The 12,825-nt window shown below is 51.0% G+C and overlaps 1 protein-coding gene across 2 annotated transcripts in view; it reads left to right on the top strand.

The window, feature by feature from the left end:
- LOC143285575 (spermine oxidase-like) overlaps positions 1-12,352 on the top strand; it is a 40,149-nt gene extending 27,797 nt beyond the window's left edge. Inside the window, exons 8-11 of one of the 2 annotated variants that reach the window (XR_013055707.1) lie at positions 3,857-4,056; positions 5,257-5,365; positions 10,347-12,005; positions 12,050-12,352. Coding sequence is in view for 1 of the 2 variants with exons in the window: in XM_076592970.1 (XP_076449085.1) it covers positions 3,857-4,056; positions 5,257-5,365; positions 10,347-10,475 (438 nt within the window). In the remaining variant the exon portion in view is untranslated. Of the gene's footprint in view, positions 1-3,856; positions 4,057-5,256; positions 5,366-10,346 lie in introns of both variants that reach the window. The other variant, XM_076592970.1, reaches the window with a different exon arrangement.
- The last annotated feature ends 473 nt before the right edge of the window (positions 12,353-12,825 follow it).

Below are 12,825 nucleotides of genomic sequence, written 5' to 3' on the forward strand. Positions count from 1 at the left end.
CACAGTGAAAGGGCCGATATCAAGCACTGCACAGTGAAAGGGCCGATATCAAGCACAGCACAGTGAAAGGGCCGATATCAAGCACAGTGAAAGGGCCGATATCAAGCACTGCACAGTGAAAGGGCCGATATCAAGCACAGCACAGTGAAAGGGCCGATATCAAGCACAGTAAATGGGCCGATATCAAGCACAGTGAAAGGGCCGATATCAAGCACAGTGAAAGGGCCGACATCAAGCACAGCACAGTGAAAGGGCCGATATCAAGCACAGTGAAAGGGCCGATATCAAGCACAGCACAGTGAAAGGGCCGATATCAAGCACAGTGAAAGGGCCGATATCAAGCACAGTGAAAGGGCCGATATCAAGCACAGTGAAAGGAAGGGTGTGCAGCAGGTAAACGACTGAAATAAAAACAAGCAGGAAAATGGACAGCACTCAGGGATCACGCTTGCAGTGACACAGGCGCACATACCGACACAGAACACGGAGTCACGCACACACAGACACACAGCGTGCACACAACAGCCTGCTGTCTGACGGACACCACGACACAGCAGTCCGCCGACAAAGGACTGACCAGTACTCTGTCCTTCCTACAACAAAGGACTGACCAGTACTCTGTCCTTCCTACAACAAAGGACTGACCAGTACTCTGTCCTTCCTACAACAAAGGACTGACCAGTACTCTGTCCTTCCTACAACAAAGGACTGACCAGTACTCTGTCCTTCCTACAACAAAGGACTGACCAGTACTCTGTCCTTCCTACAACAAAGGACTGACCAGTACTCTGTCCTTCCTACAACAAAGGACTGACACTGTCCTTCCTACAACAGTCAGTCACAAAGGACTGACCAGTACTCTGTCCTTCCTACAACAAAGGACTGACCAGTACTCTGTCCTTCCTACAACAAAGGACTGACCAGTACTCTGTCCTTCCTACAACAAAGGACTGACCAGTACTCTGTCCTTCCTACAACAAAGGACTGACCAGTACTCTGTCCTTCCTACAACAAAGGACTGACCAGTACTCTGTCCTTCCTACAACAAAGGACTGACCAGTACTCTGTCCTTCCTACAACAAAGGACTGACACTGTCCTTCCTACAACAGTCAGTCACAAAGGACTGACCAGTACTCTGTCCTTCCTACAACAAAGGACTGACCAGTACTCTGTCCTTCCTACAACAAAGGACTGACCAGTACTCTGTCCTTCCTACAACAAAGGACTGACCAGTACTCTGTCCTTCCTACAACAAAGGACTGACCAGTACTCTGTCCTTCCTACAACAAAGGACTGACCAGTACTCTGTCCTTCCTACAACAAAGGACTGACCAGTACTCTGTCCTTCCTACAACAAAGGACTGACCAGTACTCTGTCCTTCCTACAACAAAGGACTGACCAGTACTCTGTCCTTCCTACAACAAAGGACTGACACTGTCCTTCCTACAACAGTCAGTCACAAAGGACTGACCAGTAATCTGTCCTTCCTACAACTGACCAGTACTCTGTCCTTCCTACAACAAAGGACTGACCAGTACTCTGTCCTTCCTACAACAAAGGACTGACACTGTCCTTCCTACAACAGTCAGTCACAAAGGACTGACCAGTAATCTGTCCTTCCTACAACTGACCAGTACTCTGTCCTTCCTACAACGACTCTGACCAGTACTCTGTCCTTCCTACAACTGACCAGTACTCTGTCCTTCCTACAACAAAGGACTGACCAGTACTCTGTCCTTCCTACAACGACACTGACCAGTACACTGTCCTTCCTACAACTGACCAGTACTCTGTCCTTCCTACAACATAGGACTGACCAGTACTCTGTCCTTCCTACGACGACACTGACCAGTACTCTGTCCTTCCTACAACATAGGACTGACCAGTACTCTGTCCTTCCTACAACAAAGGACTGACCAGTACTCTGTCCTTCCTACAAAAAAGGACTGACCAGTACTCTGTCCTTCCTACAACGACACTGACCAGTACTCTGTCCTTCCTACAACAAAGGACTGACCAGTACTCTGTCCTTCCTACAACATAGGACTGACCAGTACTCTGTCCTTCCCACAACGACACTGACCAGTACTCTGTCCTTCCTACAACGACACTGACCAGTACTCTGTCCTTCCTACAACAAAGGACTGACCAGTACTCTGTCCTTCCTACAACATAGGACTGACCAGTACTCTGTCCTTCCTACAACATAGGACTGACCAGTACTCTGTCCTTCCTACAACGACACTGACCAGTACTCTGTCCTTCCTACAACGACACTGACCAGTACTCTGTCCTTCCTACAACATAGGACTGACCAGTACTCTGTCCTTCCTACAACGACACTGACCAGTAGTCTGTCCTTCCTACAACAACACTGACCAGTACACTGTCCTTCCTACAACTGACCAGTACTCTGTCCTTCCTACAACATAGGACTGACCAGTACTCTGTCCTTCCTACAACATAGGACTGACCAGTACTCTGTCCTTCCTACAACGACACTGACCAGTAGTCTGTCCTTCCTACAACAACACTGACCAGTACACTGTCCTTCCTACAACTGACCAGTACTCTGTCCTTCCTACAACGACGCTGACCAGTACTCTGTCCTTCCTACAACATAGGACTGACCAGTACTCTGTCCTTTCTACAACGACACTGACCAGTACTCTGTCCTTCCTACAACGACACTGACCAGTAGTCTGTCCTTCCTACAACAACACTGACCAGTACACTGTCCTTCCTACAACTGACCAGTACTCTGTCCTTCCTACAACGACACTGACCAGTACTCTGTCCTTCCTACAACATAGGACTGACCAGTACTCTGTCCTTCCTACAACTGACCAGTACTCTGTCCTTCCTACAACATAGGACTGACCAGTACTCTGTCCTTCCTACAACGACACTGACCAGTACTCTGTCCTTCCTACAACTGACCAGTACTCTGTCCTTCCTACAACATAGGACTGACCAGTACTCTGTCCTTCCTACAACTGACCAGTACTCTGTCCTTCCTACAACATAGGTCTGACCAGTACTCTGTCCTTCCTACAACATAGGACTGACCAGTACTCTGTCCATCCTACAACGCTGACCAGTAGTCTGTCCTTCCTACAACGACACTGACCAGTACTCTGTCCTTCCTACAACGACACTGACCAGTAGTCTGTCCTTCCTACAACGACACTGACCAGTACTCTGTCCTTCCTACAACGACACTGACCAGTACTCTGTCCTTCCTACAACATAGGACTGACCAGTACTCTGTCCTTCCTACAACTGACCAGTACTCTGTCCTTCCTACAACATAGGACTGACCAGTACTCTGTCCTTCCTACAACATAGGACTGACCAGTACTCTGTCCTTCCTACAACGCTGACCAGTACTCTGTCCTTCCTACAACTGACCAGTACTCTGTCCTTCCTACAACATAGGGCTGACCAGTACTCTGTCCTTCCTACAACATAGGACTGACCAGTACTCTGTCCTTCCTACAACATAGGGCTGACCAGTACTCGGTCCTTCCTACAACATAGGGCTGACCAGTACTCTGTCCTTCCTACAACGCTGACCAGTACTCTGTCCCTACAGGACGGCCATCACACTGACCAGTACTCTGTGCCTACAGAACGGCCATCACACTGACCAGTACTCTGTGCCTACAGGACGGCCATCACACTGACCAGTACTCTGTCCCTACAGGACGGCCATCACACTGACCAGTACTCTGTGCCTACAGAACGGCCATCACACTGACCAGTACTCTGTGCCTACAGGACGGCCATCACACTGACCAGTACTCTGTGCCTACAGGACGGCCATCACACTGACCAGTACTCTGTGCCTACAGGACGGCCGGCAGTGGTGGCAGGACGTGTGCATGCTGACCCCTGTCCGCACACACCGCTGCTGCATCGTGGCCTGGGCCGGTGGGGAGGCTGCTACTGTCATGGAAACACTTCCGGAGTCAGAGGTCAAGGACGTTCTGCACGAGTTGCTGGCCTTCTTCCTTGGCAAGCCTGAATTGCCTGCCCCTTCTCGACTCCTGAGGTCAGAATTGTGTGAAGTGTCTTCCAGAGAGAGGGGAGGTGAGGGGGTGGGGTGGGGGTGGTGGGTGGGGGGGTGAGGGGATCAGAGCAAGAGGACCCGTGTAGCAGAGTGAAGTCTTTGTGGTGTCATGGTCTTTGCAGACAGAAGGAAGAAAAGGGAATGGGGAAGTCAGCAGTGGTCAATGTATGCAGAAGGCTAAATTCCCATATGGTTGGTCAGTTTTGTGGATGGGTTTCTCTTTTTAATCGCTCACTTCTGGCTGCTGGACAAACCAGTGAAGATATCAGCCATTGCCACGTGAGGACACACGTTATGGCTCACTTCTGGCTGCTGGACAAACCAGTGAAGATATCAGCCAGTGCCACGTGAGGACACACGTTATGGCTCACTTCTGGCTGCTGGACAAACCAGTGAAGATATCAGCCAGTGCCACGTGAGGACACACGTTATGGCTCACTTCTGGCTGCTGGACAAACCAGTGAAGATATCAGCCAGTGCCACGTGAGGACACACGTTATGGCTCACTTCTGGCTGCTGGACAAACCAGTGAAGATATCAGCCAGTGCCACGTGAGGACACACGTTATGGCTCACTTCTGGCTGCTGGACAAACCAGTGAAGATATCAGCCATTGCCACGTGAAGACACACGTTATGGCTCACTTCTGGCTGCTGGACAAACCAGTGAAGATATCAGCCATTGCCACGTGAGGACACACGTTATGGCTCACTTCTGGCTGCTGGACAAACCAGTGAAGATATCAGCCATTGCCACGTGAAGACACACGTTATGGCTCACTTCTGGCTGCTGGACAAACCAGTGAAGATAGCCATTGCCACGTGAGGACACACGTTATGGCTCACTTCTGGCTGCTGGACAAACCAGTGAAGATAGCTATTGCCACGTGAGGACACACGTTACGGGGAAAGCGTGAAATAAGGCTCTGTCTAAAAACTCCACACGGAAATCTTTGCTGACAGTGCTTTTGTGCCGACTGTGAATCTGGAATGGTTTCAGCAAATTCGTCATTTCATTCAAGTGACTTGAAGCGTTCAGCAGTGAAGCCTTGATCATTGATATTATCATTATCATGATACATGGTAGTTAACGCGAGTGTGTGTGCGCGCATGTGTGTGTGTGTATGTGTTGTGTGTGTGTGTGTGTGTGTGTGTGTGTGTGTGTGTGTGTGAGATGTGTACAGGACCAAGTGGCACTCGAACCCTCACACCCGCGGGGCCTACAGCTACCTGGCCACAGGCCTGCCTCTGGACCTGCACCACCTGCTGCCCCGTCCCCTGCCCTCCCCCCAGGTCAGTCTGTACACACACATCACCCACCCCCTACCCTCCCCCCAGGTCAGTCTGTACACACACATCACCCACCCCCTTCCCTCCCCCCAGGTCAGTCTGTACACACACATCACCCCCCCCCCCCTACCCTCCCCCCAGGTCAGTCTGTACACACACATCACCCCCCCCCCCTACCCTCCCCCCAGGTCAGTCTGTACACACACATCATCCCCCCCCCCTACCCTCCCCCCAGGTCAGTCTGTACACACACATCACACACCCCCTGCCCTCCCCCCAGGTCAGTCTGTACACACACATCACCCACCCCCTGCCTTCCCCCCAGGTCAGTCTGTACACACACATCACCCACCCCCTACCCTCCCCCCAGGTCAGTCTGTACACACACATCACCCACCCCTTACCCTCCCCCCAGGTCAGTCTGTACACACACATCACACACCCCCTGCCTTCCCCCCCAGGTCAGTCTGTACACACACATCACCCACCCCCTGCCTTCCCCCCCAGGTCAGTCTGTACACACACATCACCCACACCTTACCCTCCCCCCAGGTCAGTCTGTACACACACATCACCCACCCCTTACCCTCCCCCCAGGTCAGTCTGTACACACACATCACCCACCCCTTACCCTCCCCCCAGGTCAGTCTGTACACACACATCACCCACCCCTTACCCTCCCCCCAGGTCAGTCTGTACACACACATCACCCACCCCCTGCCCTCCCCCCAGGTCAGTCTGTACACACACATCACCCACCCCCTGCCTTCCCCCCAGGTCAGTCTGTACACACACATCACCCACCCCCTGCCCTCCCCCCAGGTCAGTCTGTACACACACATAAACCCAGACCCTGCCTTCCCCCCAGGTCAGTCTGTACACACACATCACCCACCCCCTACCCTCCCCCCAGGTCAGTCTGTACACACACATCACCCCCCCCCCCCTACCCTCCCCCCAGGTCAGTCTGTACACACACATCACCCACCCCCTACCCTCCCCCCAGGTCAGTCTGTACACACACATCATCCCCCCCCCCTACCCTCCCCCCAGGTCAGTCTGTACACACACATCACCCACCCCTTACCCTCCCCCCAGGTCAGTCTGTACACACACATCACACACCCCCTGCCTTCCCCCCCAGGTCAGTCTGTACACACACATCACCCACCCCCTTCCCTCCCCCCAGGTCAGTCTGTACACACACATCACCCACCCCTTACCCTCCCCCCAGGTCAGTCTGTACACACACATCACCCACCCCCTTCCCTCCCCCCAGGTCAGTCTGTACACACACATCACCCACCCCCTGCCTTCCCCCCAGGTCAGTCTGTACACACACATCACCCACCCCCTGCCTTCCCCCCAGGTCAGTCTGTACACACACATCACCCACCCCTTACCCTCCCCCCAGGTCAGTCTGTACACACACATCACCCACCCCCTGCCTTCCCCCCCAGGTCAGTCTGTACACACACATCACCCACACCTTACCCTCCCCCCAGGTCAGTCTGTACACACACATCACACACCCCCTGCCTTCCCCCCCAGGTCAGTCTGTACACACACATCACACACCCCCTGCCTTCCCCCCCAGGTCAGTCTGTACACACACATCACACACCCCCTGCCTTCCCCCCCAGGTCAGTCTGTACACACACATCACACACCCCCTGCCTTCCCCCCCAGGTCAGTCTGTACACACACATCACCCACACCTTACCCTCCCCCCAGGTCAGTCTGTACACACACATCACCCACACCTTACCCTCCCCCCAGGTCAGTCTGTACACACACATCACCCACACCTTACCCTCCCCCCAGGTCAGTCTGTACACACACATCACCCCCCCCCCTTCCCTCCCCCCAGGTCAGTCTGTACACACACATCACCCACCCCCTGCCTTCCCCCCCAGGTCAGTCTGCACACACACATCACCCACCCCTTACTTTCCCCCCAGGTCAGTCTGTACACACACATCACCCACCCCTTACCCTCCCCCCAGGTCAGTCTGTACACACACATCACCCACCCCTTACCCTTCCCCCAGGTCAGTCTGTACACACACATCACCCACCCCCTGCCTTCCCCCCCAGGTCAGTCTGTACACACACATCACCCACCCCCTTCCCTCCCCCCAGGTCAGTCTGTACACACACATCACCCACCCCTTACCCTCCCCCCAGGTCAGTCTGTACACACACATCACCCACCCCCTTCCCTCCCCCCAGGTCAGTCTGTACACACACATCACCCACCCCCTGCCTTCCCCCCAGGTCAGTCTGTACACACACATCACCCACCCCCTGCCTTCCCCCCAGGTCAGTCTGTACACACACATCACCCAGACCCTGCCTTCCCCCCCAGGTCAGTCTGTACACACACATCACCCAGACCCTGCCTTCCCCCCCAGGTCAGTCTGTACACACACATCACCCACCCCCTGCCCTCCCCCCAGGTCAGTCTGTACACACACATCACCCAGACCCTGCCTTCCCCCCCAGGTCAGTCTGTACACACACATCACCCACCCCTTACCCTCCCCCCAGGTCAGTCTGTACACACACATCACCCAGACCCTGCCCTCCCCCCAGGTCAGTCTGTACACACACATCACCCACCCCCTTCCCTCCCCCCAGGTCAGTCTGTACACACACATCACCCACCCCCTGCCCTCCCCCCAGGTCAGTCTGTACACACACATCACCCACCCCCTACCCTCCCCCCAGGTCAGTCTGTACACACACATCACCCACCCCCTTCCCTCCCCCCAGGTCAGTCTGTACACACACATCACACACCCCCTGCCTTCCCCCCAGGTCAGTCTGTACACACACATCACCCAGACCCTGCCTTCCCCCCAGGTCAGTCTGTACACACACATCACCCAGACCCTGCCTTCCCCCCCAGGTCAGTCTGTACACACACATCACCCACCCCCCTACCTTCCCCCCCAGGTCAGTCTGTACACACACATCACCCACCCCCCTACCCTCCCCCCAGGTCAGTCTGTACACACACATCACCCACCCCTTCCCTCCCCCCAGGTCAGTCTGTACACACACATCACCCACCCCCTGCCCTCCCCCCAGGTCAGTCTGTACACTGCTGTCTGTGCCGTGTTCACACCAACAGTTGTGTACACACACACACATAGACACACACACACACACACACACACACACACACACACACAGACACACACACAGACACACACACACTCACACAGAGGCTGTCACATGTTGCTGGGGAAGCTTTAATCTTGTTGTTAAACGTTATATGATACCTCCACCCCCCCGGACCCCCCATCGCCCACCCCCTACCCCGCCCCTTTCATATTTTGTTGCCGATGTGTCACAGAACGGTTATGGCCATGTGTTCATTACACGCACGTGCATCTACGATAGGAGTTGAGGTTGAAAAACGAAAAAAAACAACAACGAAACAGCCCAAAGGCTTGATGGCGTTGGTGTGTGTGGCGGACAGTTGATGTTGGTGTGTTGATGTTGGTGTGTGTGGACAGTTGATGTGTTGGTGTGTTGATGTTGGTGTTTGTGGACAGTTGATGTTGGTGTGTGTGGACAGTTGATGTTGGTGTGTGTGGACAGGTGATGTTGGCATGTGTGGACAGTTGATGTTGGTGTGTGTGGACAGGTGATGTTGGTGTGTGTGGGCAGTTGATGTGTTGGTGTGTGTGACAGTTGATGTGTTGGTGTGTGTGGACAGTTGATGCTGGTTTGTGTGTGGACAGTTGATGCTAGTTTGTGTGTGGGCAGTTGAAGTTGGTGTGTGTGGACAGTTGATGTGTTGGTGTGTGTGGACAGTTGATGCTGGTTTGTGTGTGGGCAGTTGATGTTGGTGTGTGTGGACAGTTGATGCTGGTGTGTGCGGACAGTTGATGCTGGTGTGTGTGGACAGTTGATGTGTTGGTGTGTGTGGACAGTTGATGCTGGTGTGTGCGGACAGTTGATGCTGGTGTGTGTGGACAGTTGATGTGTTGGTGTGTGTGGACAGTTGATTTTGGTGTGTGTGTGGACAGTTGATGTTGGTGTGTGTGGACAGTTGATGTTGGTGTGTGTGGACAGTTGATGCTGGTGTGTGTGGACAGTTGATGTCGGTGTGTGTGGACAGTTGATGTTGTTGTGTGTGTGACAGTTGATGTGTTGGTGTGTGTGGACAGTTGATGTGTTGGTGTGTGCGGACAGTTGATGTCGGTGTGTGTGGACAGTTGATGTTGGTGTGTGTGGACAGGTGATTTTGGTGTGTGTGTGGACAGTTGATGTTGTTGTGTGTGTGACAGTTGATGTTGGTGTGTGTGACAGTTGATGTGTTGTTGTGTGCGGACAGTTGATGTGTTGGTGTGTGTAGTTGATGTTGGTGTGTGTGGACAGTTCATGTCGGTGTGTGTGGACAGTTGATGTTGGTGTGTGTGGGCAGTTGATGTTGGTGTGTGTGGACAGTTGATGTTGGTGTGTGTGGACAGTTGATGTTGGTGTGTGTGGACAGTTGATGCTGGTGTGTGTGGACAGTTGATGTCGGTGTGTGTGGACAGTTGATGTCTGTGTGTGTGGACAGTTGATGTGTTGGTGTGTGTGGACAGGTGATGTTGGTGTGTGTGGGCAGTTGATGTTGGTGTGTGTGGACAGTTGATGTGTTGTGTGTGTGGACAGGTGATGTTGGTGTGTGTGGGCAGTTGATGTGTCGGTGTGTGGACAGTTGATGTGTCGGTGTGTGTGGGCAGTTGATGTTGGTGTGTGTGGACAGTTGATGTGTCGGTGTGTGTGGACAGTTGATGTTGGTGTGTGTGGACAGTTGATGTTGGTGTGTGTGTGGACAGTTGATGTTGGTGTGTGTGGGCAGTTGATTTTGGTGTGTGTGGACAGTTGATGTGTTGGTGTGTGTGGACAGTTGATTTTGGTGTGTGTGGACAGTTGATGTTGGTGTGTGTGGACAGTTGATGTTGATGTTGGTGTGTGTGGGCAGAGGCCTGTGGTGCAGTTGGCAGGAGAGGCGTGCAGCCCGCACCACTACTCCACTCTGCACGGGGCACTGCAGTCAGGCCGCCAGGCGGCGCAGCACATCCTACATCATCACAACCTGCCGTTGTCGTAAACACTTTGTGGTGTCTCTGCACATGTTGGCATCAAAACTGCAACGTTTTCATCCCCTGGTCTGTTGCTGGACTGGGTGTTATTTGTTACTTGTTGCCATTCATTATCTTTGAACGTTTTCATCCCCTGGTCTGTTGCTGGACTGGGTGTTATTTGTTACTTGTTGCCATTCATTATCTTTGAACGTTTTCATCCCCTGGTCTGTTGCTGGACTGAGTGTTATTTGTTACTTGTTGCCATTCATTATCTTTGAACGTTTTCATCCCCTGGTCTGTTGCTGGACTGAGTGTTATTTGTTACTTGTTGCCATTCATTATCTTTGAACGTTTTCATCCCCTGGTCTGTTGCTGGACTGAGTGTTATTTGTTACTTGTTGCCATTCATTATCTTTGAACGTTTTCAGATGCTTCGGATTTGCCATCAGTTTTTCATAGTCCGCTGTAGATTGTTTACCCTTGTTAACGACCCCTGTGGAATGTCTGGTATTCTTCCACTTGAAAATTTCAAGAAAATGTTCCGACTATTTTTGTTTTATTCAAAATTCTGTTTTTACCCTTCGGTTTTCTGAGCATGTTAGTTTTTCAGAGACATATTCTTCCTTAAAAAATCCCCAGAGATCCCTTCCAAACTATGGGTAAGAATGCTTCTCCACAGCAAGGAAGAAGCCGCTCTCTCTCTCTCTCCACCCCCAATATATATATATATATATATATATATATATATATATATAGAGAGAGAGAGAGAGAGAGAGATAGATATATATATATATACACATATATATAGTGATACACATATATATAGTGATAAGAAACCAGGGAGAGCTGGACAGTACAAGGTCTTCAGAGAAGATGGCCCCCTCAGTCAAGTGTTTCGGCCCTTAACTCCGTACACTGCAATGGGGCCGGGCCGCACCCAGGTCATGACTCCTGGATGCCCTTGTATTGCCGCCTTTTTTTGTCCTGGTCCTCGGCAGGTTCGAACCTCTCTTTCTCCCTTTTCATTAAATATATATGTGCTATTGTAACTGATGTAGATTAGCAAGGACAGATCAGAAGAATGAGCCATGCCTAAAATCTTAATCCTGGAATAAAAACACGTTTTGACTTCTGAGTTCTGCCTCCTCTCTTGCATAATGATATATTCTGAATTTTTATTGTTTTCAATTAACAAGCATATTTATTTGCGCAGTAAGAATTGCTGGATGAAAATGTTGCCCTTCGCAATATATTTTCATGTAATGCCGTTGTGACAAGCTGTGTTTGATGGTGTGCAAGGTGTTTGGCTGTCAGCGAACAGCTGTGGGCCCAGTGGGCCACAAAACTCCATGACAATAACAGCAGTCTTTGAGGGCTATGAAGACTTCAACAACTGCGTCCTAGCGTGTGTCACCACAAATAAACTGGCAGGAGATAGAGCAGCATTCGTGGGGCAACGATATCGAATGATGAAAGAGTAAAAGCGCCAGGTTCTCTCTTTTCATGATGATTTTTTCTCTCCAAAAAGTCATTTTCATTTATGTGCACGTTTGTAGGCTGGAGTATAAAAAGTCATTTTCATTTATGTGCACGTTTGTAGGCTGGAGTATAAAAAGTCATTTTCATTTATGTGCGAGATTCCACACGTGTGTAGGCTGGAGTATAAAAAGTCATTTTCATTTATGTGCGAGATTCCACACGTGTGTAGGCTGGAGTATAAAAAGACATTTTCATTTATGTGCGAGATTCCACACGTGTGTAGGCTGGAGTATAAAAAGACATTTTCATTTATGTGCGAGATTCCACACGTGTGTAGGCTGGAGTATAAAAAGACATTTTCATTTATGTGCTAGATTCCACACGTGTGTAGGGTGGAGTATGAGAAATATAATTGACGGATATCTTCTCTTTTGTTGTTGTTGTTTTGTTTGTCGGAAGTGGGTGTGGAACAAGTTTTGTTTTCGTTGACAGTGGGTATGTGATTTTGATAATAATAATAATAATGTACATTTATATAGCGCCCTTTTTAAGAGCTCAGGGTGCTTTACATGAAAGAAACATATTACAAGTTACATAAAACATTCATGACTACTCTTTCTCAAAAAACCCTCCCTCCCACCCCTCCACGCACACTCTCCCCCTCCCACTCTACATACATCCAAAGTGAGTTGACATGGGTGGTGTAGAGAACAAGGAAGCTGAGAGTGCTTATAGATAGGTTTTATAAAGATGAGTTTTTAGTGATGAGCGAAAAGCAGAAATAGAATCAGATGCACGGATAATTTTTATTATGATGAGGAAGGTTGTTCCAGATGTGAGGAACAGCAAAGAAGAAAGAACGTTCACCATAGGTTCTTGTATTGACACGTGGAAGTT

This window comes from Babylonia areolata, chromosome 9 (assembly GCF_041734735.1).
Source record: "Babylonia areolata isolate BAREFJ2019XMU chromosome 9, ASM4173473v1, whole genome shotgun sequence".
NCBI classification, from domain to species: domain Eukaryota; kingdom Metazoa; phylum Mollusca; class Gastropoda; order Neogastropoda; family Buccinidae; genus Babylonia; species Babylonia areolata.